General features: G+C 39.0%; 1 protein-coding gene across 1 annotated transcript in view; it reads right to left on the bottom strand.

The window, feature by feature from the left end:
* NCKAP5 (NCK associated protein 5) overlaps positions 1–21,423 on the bottom strand; it is a 1,061,012-nt gene that overhangs the window by 416,374 nt on the left and 623,215 nt on the right. The window contains exon 6 of the mRNA XM_039229926.1: positions 16,549–16,682. Coding sequence (XP_039085857.1) covers positions 16,549–16,682 — 134 coding nt within the window. The remainder of the gene's footprint in view (positions 1–16,548; positions 16,683–21,423) is intronic.

The raw sequence follows: 21,423 nt of genomic DNA, 5'->3' as shown, positions 1-21,423 counted from the left end.
TTTTATTTATTTCTAGGAGAGAGAGAGAGACAGCGTGAGCAGGGGAGGGTCAGAGAGAGAGGGAGTCACAGACTCTGAAACAGGCTCCAGGCTCTGAGCTGGCAGTCAGCACAGAGCCCATCGCGGGGCTCGAACCCACGAACCGTGAGATCATGACCTAAGCGAAAGTCGGACGCTTAACCAACTAAGCCACCCAGACGGCCCACAATAAAATATATCAAAACATGTGAGCAAAATCAAAGGTTTCTTGTATGAGTTGTAGAATTTAACCTAACAGTCCTATCCCAGGCATGAGATGTCAAGCTCTGAGCTGTGAGCTCCAGGGGGCTCCACTCTGATGTTCATGTAATCTCTTTTTTCCATCAGATGAGGACTCCTTAGAGTCAAGAAGATGTGCCCCTACAAAGTCTGTGCCTCCCCTCTGACCCATGATGCTCTGTCTACTTGTGAACCAGGAATTTCCTTCCAAAAGGCCCCGACCCCGCTGCCAGGATCAGCACAGGCCTCTGCGTACCTAAGTCCCAAGAATTGGCCATAGACAAGGAGTGTAGACAGGGTAGAGACCCAAAAGCTAGGGTGTCCACTGGATGCATGAAGACCCCTTGTGCTATGGGAAGATGGGTCCTTGGGTAGGAGAGAAAGGGAGATAGATAACCAAAGGATTAGGCTGCATGCTGGGACTTAGGTCTGGTGCCACCACAGGCCAGCACAAAACACCAAGGAACCAGAAAATCTTAAACTCAAATTTGGTCTTCCAGGACCTGATGAAGGTATATTCATCCAGGTAAGAGACTAGAACATATTTCGTTTGGCAGTTTGCTAGCTTGATTTATGATTTTTGCATTTTGAGCAGGTGGAATATGGCTGCCATTTATACACTTGCCCTAGGCTTCATAAATGTTAGGGGTCAGGCTGTAATGAAATTAACTTTAGAAAATTACAAGCATATAAATGAGAGTAATTATATTAAGTTCTGTTCATTTCTTTAGCAATACTAAGATTACAGCTAATAATCCACAATGAGAAACAGCATGTGTTTGAGGCTCTTTTTGTTTTTAATGAAAATTTATAAACTTCTATAAAAGTAGAAGTTGAAGCACAAGAAACTCTCAAAAACGGGTTGCCTGGGTGGCTCAGTTGGTTAGTGTTAGTGTCCAGCTAACTCAGGTCATGATCTCAGTTAGTTAAGTGTCCAACTTCAGCTCAGGTCATGATCTCACAGTTTGTGGGTTCAAGCCCCATGTTGGGCTCTGTGCTGACAGTTCAGAGCTTGGAGTCTGCTTCAGAATCTGTCTCTCTCTCTGTCTCTGCACTCCCCCTGCTCATGCTCTGTCTCTCTGTCTCTCTGTCTCTCTCTCTCTGTCTCTCTCTCTCTGTCTCTCTCAAAAGTAAACATTAAAAAAATTTAAAAAAAGAAACTCTCATCTGCCCAAATACAGCTTAACTATAAAAAACTCAAAGCCAATGAGGCTTCATCATCCTTACTCCTGATTCTCCCTACGATTATTGAAAGCAAATCACATATTTAGGTCAATTTGTATATTTAGAACATAAAGTACTCTTTTAAAAAATGTACTGATATACCACCACACTGAAAAACATGAACTGTATCAAAGGTTTGGAAAGTTTACAAATCTTCCAACCAATTCTTTTTACTATTTCTTCAAATCAAGATCCAAATAATGTTCCCACAACACTTCTTGAGACCCTTTATCTATAGGATTTCAGACATCCTCTTTTTTTCTTGCAGTATATTTGTTGAAGAAACCAGGCTGTTTTTCCTGTAAAATTTCCCATGGTCTGGATTTTTCCTAACTTATTCTTATGTTTCCCATAAATTGGTCATTAGAGCTACAGGCTTGATTAGATTCAAGCTCATTTTGGGGCAAGACATTTTCATAAATGGTGTTGAGTATTTTTTTTAATGTTTATTTATTTTTGAAGGACACAAAGACAGAGGGTGATCAGGGGAAGGGCAGAGAGCAAGGGCAACACAGAATCTGCAGCAGGCCCCAGGTTCTGAGCTGTCAGCACAGAGCCTGATGCAGGGCTCGAACTCAGGAGCTGTGAGATCATGACCTGGGCTGAAGTCGGACACACTCAACTGACTGCGCCACCCAGGCACCCTGGGTATTTGTATCACACACACATAATGGGAACTGTTTTTCTCTGTGATGTTAGCAGCCAATGATGCTCACTGCCTAGACCCATTATTTCATTAGCAGTTGCAAACTATATTCTAATTACACCATCCTGTTTTTCATTTATTAACTGAAGTATCCTACAAAAAGAAACTTGCCCTTCCACCCAACAGTGATTTAGTTATAGTTCTTAAAGAAAGACAGGATAGATGCTTGATTCTTTTCTGTTATTTATCAGTTTTGATAAATAATGAGTTGGTTTCCTAGAATGCTCGAAAACTTGTGTTGGGGTTGTTTTGTATCATTATGAATGAAAGGCTTTAAACATTAAACATAGATGATGCATTTCAAAACACTGCAGTCATTATTCTTACTGATGCACAAATGGAAACATTTTTGACTGGAGGAAACATTTTGACTGGCCTTTGCAAATTGGATCATACATCCTTTCAACAACTATCTCAGGAACAACATTAACACTTCCCCAAAAATATGATTATTAAAAATAATTACTTTTTTGCTTTTCTTTTCCAGATAATTGAATTTATTTTTTGTTCCATTTTAATTTTTATTTGACAAATAACATGGAATTAGTTTATGTGTATAACACACTGTGTCTTTGTTTTTGTTTTGTGTTTATGTTTTTGTCATTAATACATCCTACTACGGATGTATAAGCTTCTATGTCTAGAGGCACCTGGGTGGCTCAGTCAGTTAAGTGTCTGACTTTGGCTCAGGTCATGATTTCATGGTTCGTGGGTTTGAGCCCTGCAGTGGGCTCTGTGCTGACAGCTCAGAGCCTGGACCCTGCTTCAGATTCTGTGTCTCCCTCTCTCTTTGACCTTCCCCTGCTCACACTGTCTCTCATTCTCTCTCTCTCTGTCTCTCTCTTTCTCTCAAAAATAAATAAAACATTTAAAAAGTTTAAAAAAGCCTTCTATGTCTGGAAGTCATTTCAAATGATTTTGTGCATGTATAGTTTTGTTACCAACAGTTAGATGTATTTGTTTTGTTTTCAATTTTGGCAAATTTTTAAATTAGATGTTATAATCATAGTAAATATTCACATATTTCTAAAGTCAAATTATTTTATTTATTTATTTTTATTTAAGTTTATTTATTTAGAGAGAGCAGTGGAGGGACAGAGAGAGAGGGAGAGAGAGAATCTGAAGCAGGCTCTGCACTATCAGTGTGGAGCCTGATGCGAGGCTCAATTCCACAAACCTGGGATCATGACCTGAGTCAAAATCAAAAGTGGGAGGCTCAACTGACTGATCCACTCACATGTCCCTCTAAAGTCAAATTTTTAAAGTTTATTCATAGAAATTTAACTTCTATTCCCATTCCATTCTCTTTATTCTCTTAAAATCTGTAGCTTATTATTTTTTAAGTTTTACTTTGATATAAATACAACTTTTTCGATGTATTTGTTTGCATGTCCACATATACAGGTGTACACAAATTCCACTTTCTTCTTAGAATAATTATAGTACAATAAACATCCATTTTTCTCTACCTGACACATTTTTCTCTTTCTTCATGTAATGGGATGATTACATTGATATGAAAACAGGAGAAAAATATTGATTGAAATACTGAAAATGAGGAGGAAATCTAGATGAGGGTTTTTGAGTAGGTGTACAGTGGAGAGGATGGTGAACTCCATAAATCAACATATTTGTATCCAGAATTCATTTCAAATTTAACTGAAGATCCATTTCTCAAATTGTTAAGGGTTCATTAATCAAGCAATTTTGGAAAAGGACACACTGATATATGAATTTAATTAGTATAAAGTTTTATAAGTTTTAGAGTGAGTTAGTTTGAAAATATATGCCTAAAACAACATTTTGTGTCTTATGCTAAATTACAAAGAAACTTGTTAATCCTGTCAAATACATCCCAAGCAATAAATAGATACACAAAGATTCTCAAAGGCCCTGGAAGAAATATTTCAGAATGTAGCATATATCTAAAACACTGTATTTAATTTCTGTGAACACAGAGACTCAAGTAAAAACTGACTTTTTGAGAATCTTAACATCTATTAATTTTATAGTATACAACAGGAAGGGAATATATGAGTTGATTCTTGGCTTAGCTATTTAGTGGCTGTGTGACCTTTTGCAAATCATTCAACCTCACTGGGCTTTATCTTACTTACCTATAAAATATGGAGGCTAATACTTCCTCCCAGAGTTTGTCACCGAAGGGATTACGTTTAAATCACACACCAAAATCCTGAATAGTACAAGGTCAATACTCAGTCAACGGTAGTTCATTTTTTCTTTTGTGGATAACAAAGAGGAAACATCAGAGAGTAATGGATAAGTTCAAATCCCAGCTGTAATACATTCAAGCTGTATGACCATGTGTAAACTATTTAACCCACATAGGTCACAGATTTGTATCTGTAAAAGAAAGATAATTGGAATATCTTTGATGGAGACTTGCTTCAAGAATTAAATTACATGCAGGGCGTCTGGGTGGCTTGGTCAATTAAGCATCCAACTTCAGCCCAGGTCATAATTTTGCAGTTCATGAGTTCGAGCCCCGTGCCGGGCTCTGTGCTGACAGCTCAGAGCCTGGAGCCTGCTTGGGATTCTGTGTCTCCCTTTCTCTCTTCCCCTTTCCCACTTGCACTCTGTCTCCCTCCCTCTCTCTCACTCTCAAAAATAAACATCAAACATTTTAATAAGAAAAAAATGAATTAAACTATACGTAATATGATGGTTCCTCCATGAGAAACTGCTATATCCCTGGGATGTAGAACAGTACCTGATCCCCAGTAAGTTTTCTTTAAATGTTAATTAAAAAAACTAATGAGTTAAATATATGTGTCTCATATATCTCATGTTTAAAGAGTCATTGTAGGGGCACCTGGTTGCCTCAGTTGGTTGAATGTCCAATTCTTGGTTTCAGCTCAGGTCATGAGCTCATGGATTTGTGAGTTCAAGCCTCATGCTGGGCTCAGGGCTGACAGCTCAAAGCCTGCTTGGGATTCCCTCTCTCCTCTCACTGCCTCTCCCTTACTCATGCTGTCTCTCTATCTCTCTCAAAATAAATAAATACACTTAAAAAAATAAAGGGTCACTGTAGAAGTTTCCAGTGTGCAGCTTTGGTGTTTTTTCCATCTGAGAGTTCTCTCCTTGTGCATTTAGATGTTGTCCTTTGCTCTGCAGCTTTTATTAAATGATGGATGTTCTCACTGTTACTGCAACGTCCAAGGTCCTGGCCTTTCCTGAACTGGGCTTTCCATTCATTGAGGCTGTAACTACTGCTCAACTACTCCACCACTCAATTCTTTACTCAAGAGATACTGCCTATAAAGTCTGGGTCTGGAGAATCTTGAAGTCATTCAAATCTATTACAAAGACCTTTAGGGTATTTCCTGAGAACATTGCGTGTGCTTTGGTGATTGTTTCTGAAAAGGTAATAGACTTGTAAGCGTTATATGCATCATGCATATTGGAAGTATACTAAATATATTACGGCTTCACTAGGGTCTCTCTTGACAATAATGTGAATTGCTGAGGGAACAGAGATCAATTCTTAAAGTGTTTTCTGACATCAAAGGTGACCGCTGGGCTTCAGGAAAAGGGTTCAAAGTAAGATTGACTTGTATGATTGAGATATTCGTAAGATCAACCTGCAAAGGTATGCAAGGCATTCTTTCACTACCCAGGATGCAAAAGGATGATGGAGGCCTGAATTCATACAGCTAGAGTACAGATAAGGGCCTTAGCAGAACTGAGCTCCGGCAATACACAACAGTTGGCTGTTTCTGAAGCCCATCACAGATACTCACACCTTTAGACCTATCTTTGCATTCTGTTCTCTTAACCTAAAATGTCCTTCCTTCAGTTCTATATTAAATCCTCCTCACTTGCACGTGCTTCAAAAGTCATCTCAAATAAACCTCTTTCTGGCGCACCCCATTTTTCTTAGGTCATTTTCCCCCCTCCCTTTCTTGCAGCAAAGATTTGGTTTCACCTAGCATTAGTTGTTTGTTTGTTTCCCCCAAGTGTGACTCTTTCTTTATCATAAGATCCTTAGGGACAGGGGAAATGACTTATTTTGTATCCCTCTACCTTGCTTAGCACAAAGTGATTTTGTCATTTTCTTTTTAAACTGTCATTCTTTTTGGTCTCAGCAGTTCCCATAAAAACTTACTCCCTGTGCAACAATGCTGAGTGAAAATTTTTTTTAAAGTTGAATAAAATAATTTAGGACTCTGAACATTATTTAGGTAAATAGGATATAGCAGAATACTCAAATGTCATCTGCAGCAGGAGTTCAATAAATGGTAGCTTAATATAGCAACATGGTCAACTGGAAATATTTATTTTAACATTTACACAGCATCTACTATATACTGGGCAAGAGCTATAAGAAGTTTACATTTGACTGGGGGAACATATTACATTGAGGTCCAAAACCACTAGCAAGAAAAAATATGTACTTATGTATTTACAGTCTGTATAATAATTGAGGAAAGTGGATTTTTTTTAAACACCAGAGAGAAGGAGAACTTGGAATTGGGTTTTATTACCTAAATACATATCGTCCAAGCCCATAGCCAAGGGGAAATCTGGGTCATCTCAGCTAAATTCAAGGACTACACAGTTCATGTAACAAACATAATTGTATTTTGGTGGTAGCTGAGATGTCTGGGAGTACCATTTTAATCATCAGGCCAGCTGGTTTGATAATACGATACAGAAATATACTAAGAAAGTAGAGGCTATAAAAGAGGTACAGCATTAAAGAGACACAATTACAGAAACTTTCTTATAGATTCCGAAATGGGAAAACAATGGTTACCAAGGTGTCCTTTTAATCTAACAATTTCATTTATCACCTGGGCCCAAGTTTCTTTTGGGTGCAATCTCAGTCTATTGATGATAAAGTCTAAGAAACATGGTCAGTGGCAGAATGTCTACATTTATGATCAAGGCTGAAATCTATGTGAAATACAACTGTTTCTAATATTTTCTGTATCTTCATTTTCTATCACTGACCACAAACTACAAAATGAATTAATGAGAGAATAGGCAGTATGTGACCAGATGCCAGAAGTCCTGGGGTCTAGACTGAGATCCACCCAGCCATGTGACTGTAGACAAGCAACTTCATTTTGGTAAAGTTGTGATAGTGTTGTTTAGTAAAATTATGATATCACAATATGCCTTTGCTTACCATGCCAAAGGTAACAGTGAAAACTGAATGAGATAATGTAAGGAATGGTTTTGGAAACATTGAAAAGTAAAAAGAGTATAAAACCTGATTTTTACGGCTATGTTGCTATCAATAATGATAAAAATGCTTATTATAAAAAAGAATAGTTTGAAATGTTGCACAGACTAAATTAAACATGGCAAAAGAAACTCATCTTTGTGCTTTGTGAATATATATCCCATCACTTGCTATTACTACAAATGACAGGTGAAAACTTCAGTATGAAGAAAAATACAAAGAATTCTGAAACAAAATTTAATGAAAACCACAACACGTTTCTTTTGTCAGAAGCCCACAGCTTCAGCACAGCTAATTCTTGGTTTTATTCTCAGAGGAACACTCCTAAAAGCTCCAGGCTGTTCGTTAATAGCAGATGTAGATATTTATAAACAAGAACCCTGTTAACTGAATAATTTTTCACAAATTACACCAAGCATCCCAAAGAAGAGTTCCAAGTGTTTACAGCCAGCACTCAGAGTCTCACTCTGTGGGGATACATTCATTAAAGGCACTGCCTGTGGACCAAAAAGGTAATCAGAAAATAATCCTCACTCCTCAGACTGCTGCATTGCATTTGCCCGGTACGCTTCCATAGAAACAGTCATATGAATGTTATCTGAGGATCATAAAACACTCTCTGAAAGTAAACTTTACCCTGTGGGAAGTAAACTTTTAATGCACCAAATTCCATTTAGTGCCCTGCAGACAGGAATTCTGCAAAGAATATTCTGAAAAAAGGCAACTCATCTTTTATAGGTGAGTACTCTATCATAGAAGCTCAGGAATGGAAAATCGGGTCTTCATTCTCCCAGGCCATCATGGTTTATCACTCTAAGAATGATGACTATTATCAAAATTTTAAAGATTCACAGGAATGGCCACTCTACAACCTCTCTTGGAAGCAAATTTCTATCATAAACACACTACCTTTAAAATTCTTCCATGCTTAAACTTAGTCTTTCATAGTACAATTCTGTCTGCACCTTTCTGTTTAAGTGAAGATATTCATTCATTCTTCTATTCATTTGTTCATTAATTATTCAACTAACAAATGTTTATTGAGTGCCTATTAATAGAAAAGGTTATTGGTTGGACTGTAAGAAATGTATGGCGCTGTGAGAAAAGATCTCCACTCCTTAGGCAACAACCACCGTGAACTCTATTTAGATCATTATTAAGAGCAATGTACAGAAACAGATGCCAATTTGCAGGAAATATGGAGGACAGAGAAACATGTTCAACTTCTCCAAGAATATCAAACAACTAATTTAATTTAAACTGATAAACTGTAGGTCAAATGCTCTAGGTTCTTCAGCAGATATCTGAAAGAAAATCAAGTCATGGAAGGAAATCTATTCATGAAAAGAAACCTAAAATATATAACCAGTTTTATAACAAACAACCAAGGATAAACTAAAGTATCTGGGGATGCATATTAAGTGATAACATTATTCAAAACACAAAGAGGTTATTGCTCAAAAGCCAAGATACTATTATTTATTGGGGGAAGAGGAAAGTTGAGATTGGGAAGATGTTTCCAGGGACCCACAGGATGGCTGGCGGAGTTTTGTTTCTTGACTTGATGTTGGTTACATGTGTTCACTTTAGAATAATTGAACAAGTCAGGTATTTCTTATGTGGTTTTCTGTATCTGTGTTTTGTTTTTCCAGACGCATTTAGACTAACTCCTATTCTTTGCTAGTGAGAGTGCAAAACTGCACACATGCTTTGAAAAAGTTTGGCTGTTTCTTATAAAGTTAAATATATGTTTCCTACATGAGTTTGTAATCCCATTCCTAGTTATTTCCCCAAGAGAAATGAAAACACTAAAACTAGAGCATGAAAGTTGCAAGTTTATAGCAACTTTATACTCACCTAAAACTGGAAGAAACCCATGAGTAGCTGCATGGAAAACAAATATGTACATTTTTACAATGGAATATTACTAGGCAATTAAAGGGAATGAACTACTGACACGTGCGACAACAAGAATGCATGTCAAAAGACACAGGAGGTGAAGAAGCCAGAAAAAAAGTGAAATACTTGATAAATTAAATTATTTGATTTTCTGGAAAAGGGAAAAATATAGGGAGAGAGCTCAGTCATTGCCAGGGTTTTGGTGTATAGAGTTGGAACTGACAACAAAGGGAAATAAGGGAACTTTCCAGGGGCAGGAAAATATGCTATATTTTGATGACAGAGGTGGTTATATGATTGACATATGCTTGTCAAAACTGATCAAACTGTATACCTATGAAATGGATTCTCTGTAGATATGACCAAAAAAGTACTTATTATTGAGAGTAAGAATGAATGTAGTTTCCAATTTTAACATAAAATGGATTCTCTATCCTGTATTTATTTTCTTAAAATGAAAAAAAAATATGTTGGGGTGAGGACAGTAACACAGGGAGAGTGCAATGGGTAATTTAAAAGAACAAAAGTTTAGAAGAGACACTAAATCACTGTTTTTGTTTTGTTTGTTGTTTGTTTTCACTAATGGCTATTTCTTCAGAGAAATTGTTTAAAAGTGAAAACAATTCTGGGTGTCATAAAGTTCTTTCTGTTCAGGCTTTTTCTGAGCCAGTTCAAATAAATCCTATAGCAGACAACATCAGAGCCGAGAGCAATAATGGTTATGTCCACTGCAGAGGACTGTAGCTTCCTTTTGCCAGTCAAGTTCCTGAGTATTCAATTTTGTCTGTCCTCAACAGAAATATTTCATCTGGGCTTGGCAGTTTTCTAATCTTGATATCTCCAGAGTCAAGTAACCAAAATAGACATGGCGAAAATCCAACTCCCTTCCCCTTGCCCCAAACTGCACAGTGATCACAATGTAGAGAGTAAGATAGTTCACTCCGGGTCTCCAACCCAAAAGTCTGGTGGTTAGAACTTCAAGAAGGTCTGGTTACAGCCTCACTCAAGTAATACATTTCAGTTTAAATACACTGTCTTTTAAAAACTGTAAGAAGCATTAGAAAAGTATAAGCAATTCAACTTTTTCACTTTACAAATAAGCAAATTGAGTTCTAAAAAGATTGAATTACTTAGTCAAAGTGATTAAGCTAGTTAGAAGTGGAGCTAGAGGGGCGCCTGGGCAGCTCAGTCGGTTAAGGGTCTGACTTTGGCTCAGGTCATGATTTCCAAGTTTGTTAGTTCGAGCCCCATGTCAGGCTCTCTGCTGACAGCTCAGAACCTGGAGCCTGCCTCAGATTCTGTGTCCCCCGTTCATGCTCTGTCTCTCTCAAAAGTAAATAAGCATTAAAAAAAATAAATAAAATAAAGAAATGGAACTAGAACCACATCCTAGAAAGTCCAGTTAATAGGATATTGCTCTTTGGGGCGCCTGGGTGGCTTAGTCAGTTGAGCGTCCGACTTTCGCTTAGGTCATGATCTCACGGTTCGTGGGTTCGAGCCCCGCGTCGGGCTCTGTGCTGACAGCCAGCTCAGAGCCTGGAGCCTGTTTCCAATTCTGTGTCTCCCTCTCTCTGACCCTCCCCTGCTCACGCTGTCTCTCTCTCTCTCCTAGAAATAAATAAAACATTTTTAAAAAATAGGATATTGTTCTTTGAAATAAAACTAAAACTACAGTCTGTGTTAATACTATTTTCTCTACCAGGGATAAATAATAGGCAATATAACTTCTAAGTTTTCTACTCAACAATGTATACCTCTATTAAGAATTTAGGAAGTATCTGACAAGGTCATAATGTCTTATGAAGAAACAGAAATACAAAGGAATTAAGGAATGATTATTATTAAGTTAGTAGTTGCTCAGGGAGCTGAAAATGGCCTCCCCTCTCCCCCCGCCACCAATTCTCTCATAGTGGGTTTTAGTCTCCCTCTCCTTTGCTCAAGAAAGAGCTTAAACACTAGATCGCTAAGATATAAACTTCTGACATCAAAACATGATCCGTACTATGTGAACCAGGAGGCACTTTAAAAGATGCTATTTAAAATCTTTCCTCCATCTGCGTGATTTGAAGAAAATTTATCATTTAACTAGCATTGCCTTCTCATTTTACATTTCTAGAGGATTTTCTCAAAGGAGATGAGAAACCTCCTTTTTTATGAAAAGTCTCAGCTAGAAATATTGCTGATAGTGTGGAAATAGCAACTCCAAATCAACAGAAAATTGCCTTCTCTATTCATCAGGAGGAACAAGACACTCGAGAGCCAGCCCCTGTGGTAGGTTAAAGTTGACACAGGCCTGAGATGGGAACAAACATAGAAGAGAGGCAGAAGAGCTCTGTGCTATTGATTGTCCAAAGGTCAATTGACAGCTTTTCTCATCCTGTTATGTTTTACTCCTTCTAAAGATGTACAGAAAATGTTCTTTTAATGTACCAGACAGATACAGAGGCAGAAGGGAATATGTGGGTAGAACACTTAAGAGAATATTATCCTCTTCAACATGCACTTCCATGCCAGGTGCCTACAGCTTCCAAATGGGCAGCAGAAAATGAACCCTAGGATTCCATAAAGTTTCTGAGAGCTGATAATGTGAACAGCCACCAGTAAACGAGTTAAGCAGGAAAACCATCTCAATTTACGTCTCCTTCAAGTTCAGCATGCAGCCGACTGCACTTAAGCATAGCAATCAACTGTGATAGAAGAAATCCCAGTTATAGTAAGCAAAGAAATAGCTTCAAGGCAGCAGATAATTGTGCAGGGAGAGAAGGTCAGAACAGGTGAAGAGAAATCCTGCAGGTAGAGAGTGAAAGCTGGGACTCCATTTGGGTGATTTTTAACTACCCTTGCTTATTATGAGTGGCAAAGCTTAATTGATCCCTTTATTTAAATTTACACTGCATGGTGTAAATATGCACATACAAGCAGGTGCACGTGCACACACACACACATACACACACGGCGAACATTTCAAGGCTGTGGAGAAGCACTAACTGATTCCTGATGATGTTTTGAGTGTGATGTCAGTTGCTAACAGTAGATAGTTTATAAAATATGTCTTCTGGGTGATGAGTCTACCAGGTTGATTCTAATTTAAAGCTTCAAACATACTGCAGCATAGAGCTGTCATAAGATAGCCATGTGTATTATTACTGCTATTGGCACTAGGTGATCACTCATTATTTCACCTGGCTTGATTCATGCTTTTGCATGATAATGTGTCATTAACAAATATCAAGTTGGGCTGTCTTGAATTTGGATAAAATTTCCCTTTATTTACAGCTAAGCTATAAATGTGGTTTTTTGTGCAATTATGTACATAAGTCTTCTCCATCTGGAGTATACGTTTTATGAGGACACATACTGTGTTCTATTTTATTGTATACACAATAAAAATCATTGATTGGCTGATAAGAGCAGCAGCTCTCAGCAATAATCTACATATTGACTGTACTGTTTCCAAAGGAACCAACTCAAATACAGGTGCAAATCATGCATGGGTGACATGGTATCAGGACTCTGTATTGCTTATTTCTTCTCAAATCCGTTTTTTTTTTTTTAAGTCACTATTATTTTACCTCAGCAGAGCCCACCTGGTTGGAGACAGTGTTCCTTCAGTGCTTCTCTAGGTGAATCTAAAGGATGCACAACCGCCTCATTCACTCAAGGTAATGACCTTGGGGTTCCAACACTAATCATCTTTACGTAGGAGGGAACACAGTGATGTAGTCTCTCTCACATCATTACCTAGGCCGGCTAAGAGATGCACACTTCAAATGAACAGTTAAAGTGAGGGTAGAAACAGTTACAGAATAATGGAAGGGTGGGGCACAAAGCTAAGCCATATATACCATAGAGATGACAAGATAAACAATCATTATGACATCTGGAAAGCACCTTTGATTTGTATCACCAAATATCAAGATAAGGAAGTCACCTATCTCTAAGTACCACCTATTGACATGCTCCTTCATCTACGGCAGCAGTTGAATTTGGAAGCGCCTTTTCTCTTCTCCATATTTATATTAAAAGAGGTAAATGGTCTGAACCCAGCTTGTTATGGCTGCCTGAATCCTCCTCAGCGCAGACAATTCACAATTGATGAGCTTCGAGCTGATTATATAATCTATGGTCACATCTCTCTCCCTTTTTTTTTATTGGCCAAATTTTGGACCACTGCTGATCATTATACCCTAATCAGAGGTCAAGAGGGAAGGGGTGGGTATTATAAATGAAGTTTTGGTGGCCACATAAAGAGAGAATTACCCATTCAAATGTTTTATAGATTTTTATCACCTAAGTGATCCCATTACTCATGACCACAGATAATCACAGTGTTCAGGTTTGCCTGGTGCCTTTAAGCCACCATATCACCTCACTGAAACTGCATAAAATCAAGCGCTGGGCTAATGATTCTGCAGTACTCATTCTGACACCTGAACTCTCCTTCGCAGATACACTAATTGTCCTAGCTTCTAACTTCATTACCCGCTTTCCTCTCCAATGCCTCACCTCATCTTGAATCGGAGACTCACTATCTCCTTTACTACTGTTCACATGGTCCCATGATGGCAACACCATCAACTATACTAGGAAAATACTTCTCACAGCTCCATCCAGTCCTCAGCATCTCATACCTTTGTGCTCCAGGTTAATAAAACAGGTATTAGAAAGAAGTGACACACGTATATTTAGATGTTGCTGTGAAACTGCAGTACAGTGCCTGACTTGACAACCATGAGCACTGGCAATCTAGTTTACTCATTACCATTTAGGCACGAATCCAGCATTCTTCTTTCACATACTATGAACTTCATCAGTTATTTAACTCTGTAGATATCAGTGAGATTACAGAAGTAGCAGTACTTTGAAGAATTAAACCTAATCTACACGATTTTGGACCATTGTCTATTACATCCTCTAGTGCCATCTCTGAAGGGGCCGATGGATATGCTCTTGTATGAGCTTGTTACCAGAGATAATGTCTCTCTCCCTGAGGAGTGGTACCCTTTGTCTAGGAGATAATAATTAGGTATGCTGTTATATCTTCCTTTTGATATCGTCCATCAGGAATCTTAGAGGCAAATCAAAAGCTCACTCTCAGAAAACATGTCAGGCCATGTAAGAAAGATTACTTGCCACATTACCCTTTTACGGTTTTTATTTTCTATTATTATTTTATTAGTCTTATTGTAAAACTACCTTCTATTGTGAGCTACTTTGCATCCTTTAAAAAGGTGTTACTAGCATTATTTTTCAAAAGAAATTCATCCCATAAATAATACTCAAAGTAAATCTAAATCTCAGATAGCATGATATCCAAAATCAGCTCACTTACCCTGGGAAAAGGAGGAGAAAATTATCAGTATACATATGAGCATTTAGATGGTGACCAAGTCCAAAGGTGATAAGCACGTTCTACACTATGGAGAATTTTACAAAGACTTAAGTTATAGTAACAAGATTGTTTAAGTAAACATAATTAAAAATATCTCATAAACCACAGTTTGAAATGAGAAAGGCCATCAAAATAGTTTAGTGGTTCTACTTAAATTATTGTGTATCTATCTTATCTGTGATATATGCTTCCCTCCCCCGCCCCCGTCTAATGCTGAATTACATTAGTTCTCTGGCTATAACTGGACTTGAACTTTTCAGTTCCAATGAAGCTTTACATTAGGAAACTGATTATGGTGGGGGGAAATGCAGTATGTAGAACCAACCACTATTTGTTCTACACATAATTATCTTCTCTTTCAGCCAAGGATGTAGACTTGGCTCTTGTGTAACTCAAATCTGTGTGGGTGTCGTCTGATTTACAGCAGATGACCTGGCATCATATGAAAATAATTTACTGTGCCATATGTCTCACGGTCTGTAAATCAATAGCTTGAATACAGAGACATCTCAATTAGACAGTGCAAGAAGGGAAGGCAATTTACCTCCTTCTTTCCTATATCATTAAAATGGCAAGTCTTACAAAGCAGTGTTTGTTTTAGAGTTGCTTCAAAAGTGGGGGCTGGATCTATTATTTCAAGTTGGGAGACATAAAGTGAGAGTTGCCATCAAACCAAATGAAAAATCTAGCCCAAGGTTGTATAAGTAATAGCCTGTGAGGGGTGGGACATGCATTTGTTAAACTATTGATTGGTGCGTTTCTACAGCATCTGTGTATTATCATGGGTTCAGAGTGTGCAACAGGGTGTTAAATTATGACTCTGAACACAGAGGAGACATCCATCCTTTCTAACCTGTTCCTCTAAGAAGCCTCTAAACCAAAGTCACAAACATTCATTGTATTAGTCACAAAGAAATAAATCATTTGGAGGCTCAGCTTCAGTTTCTCCCTGCAATGCATCCAAAACTTACACTATCGTTATAAAAGCTTCATAATGAGGAAGTCAAATTATCTATCACTGATCACATCCAAAACCCAAAAGGAAACAGAAGATCCACACAGATTACTCAGAAAAGTTTTAAGGCAACTTCTCAAGCTTGATTCTGCCTGGATAACCCCATGGGGGAGGGGGATAAAACAAAATTAATTCCTTGATTTTGCAAATGGTGAAGTGAACTACAGAAATGAAAGTAAATCGTCTTTCACAGAGTTCCCTTATCTGGTCCCAGGATTGGAACTGTACAAATCTATGCTTTTCCAATGGAATTGAACAGATTTTAAATAATAGGTTGAACTTTCACCTGGTCCCATAGTAACTATAATTGGAAATTGAAAGATTCTGAATGTGCAGGATTAAATCTAACAAATCCTCCTTTCAAATTCAAGTTACATCTTTTTAAAGGAAAGAAACACATTGATTTTAATTTCTTTTAAACCACTGGTGAATATTTGTTTTAAGTACTGAGTAAGAGCTTACTGAAGAATTAGATTCACATTCTCTATCTTAAAATAGAATTATCATCACTGGTAAACTTTCATCCTCCTGGCTGGTCTTTCACAGGGCATTCCTATAGGCCACACCGCAACTACACCTTCCTGGAAGATCCCCCGAAAAGCCATCAAGGAAGAAAAGACAATCAGATCCAAGAAAGCCAAGACTATGGGAGGTGCAAATAGCAAGTTTCAGCAAATTGGCTCAAAAGCTATATGATGGCGGGGCCAGAAGAGAAGGTCTAAGCTGTTGGTAAATTGGCTTCTCAGGTTCGAGAGAAGCTTTCACAATGGAAATTCAAGCAGAAGTGCTATTGGTGCAGGAAGAGATACACCTGCGGAAGCAAGGTGCTCAGTTCAGAGGAGTACCTGGAGAACTGTTGCTGCAGGCCACGCATCTGAACTCTGCTGCGCTCAGACTCCAGCGTCACCTCCTGCAACCGCTTCTCACTCTGAAGACGTAAGTGTCTCTCCTCTTCCAATTCATGCATCAGCTTCTCATGCTATAAAAGGCACAAAGGGAATGACTTTTCAGAAGGTGTTTCTTAATTACTACGAGGAGAAAATAATTAGTAATAGCTGTCCGTTACTAAGTGCTAACTTGGACTTTATATATAAATTAATTTCATCCTCATTACAACCCCATCAAGTAGGTTCTATTATTAACCTCTTATTATAGATAAGAAAACTAAGGATCAGAGACATCTAAGTAATTTGTCATAAAAACCAGAAGGTAGCAGTTTTCAATCCTGCCTGATTTGTCTCTGATGCTTGAATAATTTTCACTAAACCAAATGGCTCCTTGTGCAGATATGAAGATCTATGACCCAATAATACTATCAAATATGTTGTAATTCAAGTAATGATGAGTAATATCATTAGTAGGCTGTTCAGAATTATTTCATCCCTTCAATGTCTGGTGTATGCTTTTATAGAAACATAAGTGATTTTTTAAAAATTTACCATCTTAATTATTTAAAAACTTTTTTAAGTTTATTTATTTATTTTTGAGAGACAGAGAGAGAAAATAAGCAGGGGAGGGAGGAGGTGCCAGAGAGGGAGGGACAGATAGAATCACAAGTGGGCTCTACACTGACAGGATGGAGCCCAATTTGGGGCCCTAACTCATGAAACGTGACATCATGACCTGAGTCAAAATCAAAATCAGTTGCTCAACCAACTGAGCCACACAGGTGCCATGAAATATTACTAATTTTTATACGATGACCTGCAATTTCAACTTAATTAGCCCATGGAGTTGATGAGAATAGGGTGAAATAACTTTTTGTTTGTCTAATTAGGTTTTCACAGATAAAAACAGGCTAAATCATCCATTTTATTAATTATTATCCCAGAAAATGAGCCCATTCACAAATGGGAATCAGGGTTTCAAAGAAGGACTAGATGACCCAAAAATAGATGGTTCAGCAAAAACTCATTCCCAGAACAAGGAGTCAAGTTGGCAAAAGAGGAGAAGAACCTTAATCTTGCCTAAGCCCTTGAACTCAGTTAGATGAATTTCAAATCATTTTTTAGTGTTTTATATATTTCTGAGACAGACAGAGAGACAGCGTGAGCAGGGGACGGTCAGAGGGAGAGACACACACAGAATCTGAAACAGGCTCCAAGCTCTGAGCTACCTGTCAGCAAAGAGCCCGATGCGGGGCTCCAACCCACAAACCGTGAGATCATGACCTGAGCTGAAGTCAGACGCTTAACTGACTGAGACACCCAGGCGCCCCTCAAATCATTTTTTAAATAGTTTATTGTCAAGTTGGTTTCCATCTAACACCCAGTGCTCATCCCCACAAGTGCCCTCCTCCGTGCCCATCACTCCCCTTCCCCTCCCCCCCACCCCCATCAGCCTTGTTTGTTCTCGGCATTCAAGAGTTTCTCATGGTTTGCCTCCCTCCCTCTCCCCAACTTTTTTCCCCTTCTTCTCCCTCATGGTCCTCCATTAAGTTCTTCCTAATCCTCCTATACGTGCAAACATATGGTATCTGTCCTTCTCTGCCTGACTTATTTCACTCGGCATACCACCCTCAAGTTCCATCCACGTTGCTACACATGGCCAGATTTCATTCTTTCTCATTGCCATGTAGTATTCCATGGTATAGATAAACACATCTTCTTGATCCATTCGTCCGTTGATGGACATTTAGGTTCTTTCCATGTTTTGACTATTGTTGAGAGGGCTGCTATGAACATTGGGGTACATGGGCCCCTATGCATCAGCACTGCTGTATCCCTTGGGTAAATTCCTAGCAGTGCTATTGCTGGGTCATATGGGAGTTCTATTGTTAATTTTGTGAGGAACCTCCACACTGTTTTCCAGAGGGGCTGTACCAGTTTACATTCCCACCAACAGTTTAGGAGGGTGCTCGTTTCTCCACATCCTCATCAGTATCTAGAGTCCTCTGATTTGCTCATTTTAGTCACTCTGACTGGCATGAGGTGGTATCTCAGTGTGGTTTCGATTTGTATTTCCCTGATAAGGAGGGATGCTGAGCATCGTTTCATGTGTCTGTTGGCCATCTGGATGTCCTCTTTGGAGAAGTGTCTGTTCATATCTTCTGCCCATTTCTTCACTGGGTTGTTTGTTTTTCAGGTGTGGAGTTTGGTGAGTTCCTTATAGATTTTGGATATTAACCCTTTATCTGATATGTCATTTGCAACCTATCTTTTCCCATTCCTTCGGTTGCCTATTAGTTTTATGGATTGTTTCCTTTGCCGTGCAGAAGCTTTTAATCTTGATGAGGTCCCAATAGTTCATTTTTGTCTTGATTCTCCTGCCTTTGGGGATGTGTCCAGTAAGAAATAGCTACGGTTGTGGTCAATAAGGTTGTTTCCTGCTTTCTCCTCTAGGGTTTTGATGGTTTCTTGTCTCATATTCAGGTTTTTTTTATCCATTTTGAGTTTATTTTGGTGTATGGTGTGAGAAAATGATCGAGTTTCATTCTCTGCATGTTGCTGTCCAGTTGTCCCAACACCATCTGTTAAAGAGGCTGTCTTTTTTCCATTGGATACTCTTTCTTGCTTTGTCATAGATTAAAGGAACAAGAGGGAGAGCAACAAGAGCACCCCAAACTCAGTAGGAGAAAAGAAATACTAAAAATAAGGGCAGAAGTAAACAATATAGAAACCAAAGAAACAGGTGAACAGATCAATGAAACCAAGAGTTGGTTTTTGGAAGAGATAAACAGAATTGACAAATTTCTAGCCAGGCTTCTCAAAAAGAAAAGAGAGAGCACTCAAATATACAAAACCATGAATGAAAAAGGATGTATTACAACCAACCCCTCAGAAATACAAACAATTATCAGGGAATACTATGAAAAATTATATGCCAACAAATTGGACAACTTAGAAGGAATGGAAAAATCCTAACACACACTCACTACCAAAATTCACATGGGAAGAGATAGAAAATCAGAACAGACCCATAACTAGTGAATAAATTTATTGTGTTATCAAAAATTTCCCAACAAATAAGAGCTCTGGACCTAATGGCTTGCCTGGGAAATTCTACCAGACATTTAAAACAGAGTTAATATCCATTCTTCTCAAGCTATTCCAAGAAACAGAAATCGAAGGAAAACTTCCAGACTCGTTTTATGAAGCCAACATCACTTTGATTCCCAAGCCAGACAGAGACCCAGCAAAAAAAGAGAACTACAGGCCAATAGCTTGATGAATACAGATGCAAAAATCCTCAACAAGATACTTGCAAATCAAATCATTTTGAACACCCAAGAAATCAGTCTGAGGACTGAGGAAACAAAACTGCACAACCAGAGGTAGAAAAATGTCCACATCATGGAAAGTAGGAGCTGCAGAGAGTTGACTTGGGGGAGAAAAGAACTGTGGGTGCTGTCATGGGGAGTGAGCACTGATGAGAGAGAGAGGAGTGAGAGAGAAAGAGAGAGAAAGAATGGACGCATGCACAGGGGCTTCACAAGAAAAACTCTTCCCCAAAACCACTGACCAGGAAAAGGAGAGGGGATGACTTCCACAAGTTTTTCTAAGGAGTGGAGCACAGCATCTGAAGATTTGGAGGTCAGCACCGTTGCCACGGTTGTGTCTGGTGGGCTTGGCAGCACTCAGGTGGGGAAGGAAGGTGGAGACCCAGACATGGGCAGCATGGTCTGAGGCTCTGCTGGGTCGCAGGCAAAGAAACAGTTCTCCTGCTTGGATGCATCTGGGAGTGGAGGCACGGCTTCTGTGGGAGCGAAAGAATTGACGGCACCAACATGCTGCCCTGTTTTCTAGCACAGGAAACAAGACACTGAGTGAGAGCAGCAAACTTGGGTGCTGGCTTTGTGCTGCACTTCACCATAAACTCTTAACGACTGCCCAACTGTGTAACCAATTTCTGAGACTAATCAGCACTGGCCACTGTGCAGTGAGACCCTCCTTCAAAGGATCAGTGCAGGTCAGTACCCAGCAAATCTCTAAAATGTGAAGTTCTCAAACCCAGCCATGAGCATGCAATAAAACACAGGAGTACTGTGCCACCTGGCAGGCAGACATCTCAGGCGCAGGCAAGGTGCAGGCAGGGAACTGGCAGAAGCCAGGGACACAAGAGAGCTGACTGTCTGCTCTTCTGTGGGGGATTCCTGAAGAGTGGTGGGCAGTTGTCCATCTGGGGGCAACAGAGTGGGGTGATGCCATTTTGCTCCATGCCCATCGCACTGACCAATCTCAGGGAGCTAAACAGCAACACCCCATGCAGACTGGAGCCACTTACACCAAACCCCACCCCCCTGTGCCCTGCAGGGGCATCTCCACTAGTTCAAGTCCTCCTGAGAGTCAGCACAGCAGGCCCCACCCCTAGACCAGCATAAACCCTTCACATGCACCAAGTCTAATGCTCATTGAGTGCTATAAAGTTTCAATAAAGCTTCAGCTCTAGGAGAAAGAGCATCTAGCTTCCTTTTTTCTTCCTTTTTTTTTTTTTTTCTGGATCTAGCTTCTTTCAACAAGCAGACCAAAACACATCTATGATCTAGTTTCCTTTTTTGGTGGTGGTGGGGTACAGTACCTCTTCTTACTATAGGAATTATGTTCAAGAACAGAAATACAATAGGCTTTCCTAACAATCACACACACTCAAAAACAGTATCCCAGACAAAATGACAAGATGGAGGAATCCACCCCAAAATAAAGAACAGTAAGTAGTCACAGTCAGGAATTTAATTATACATTAAAAAAACAACAACTAGGATGTCTGAACCAGAATTTAAA

The sequence above is a fragment of the Hyaena hyaena genome, unplaced genomic scaffold, assembly GCF_003009895.1.
Source record: "Hyaena hyaena isolate Hyena2069 unplaced genomic scaffold, ASM300989v1 scaffold_41, whole genome shotgun sequence".
In the NCBI taxonomy this organism is placed as follows: Eukaryota; Metazoa; Chordata; class Mammalia; order Carnivora; family Hyaenidae; genus Hyaena; species Hyaena hyaena.
This window is presented reverse-complemented; position numbering and strand designations above follow the sequence as displayed.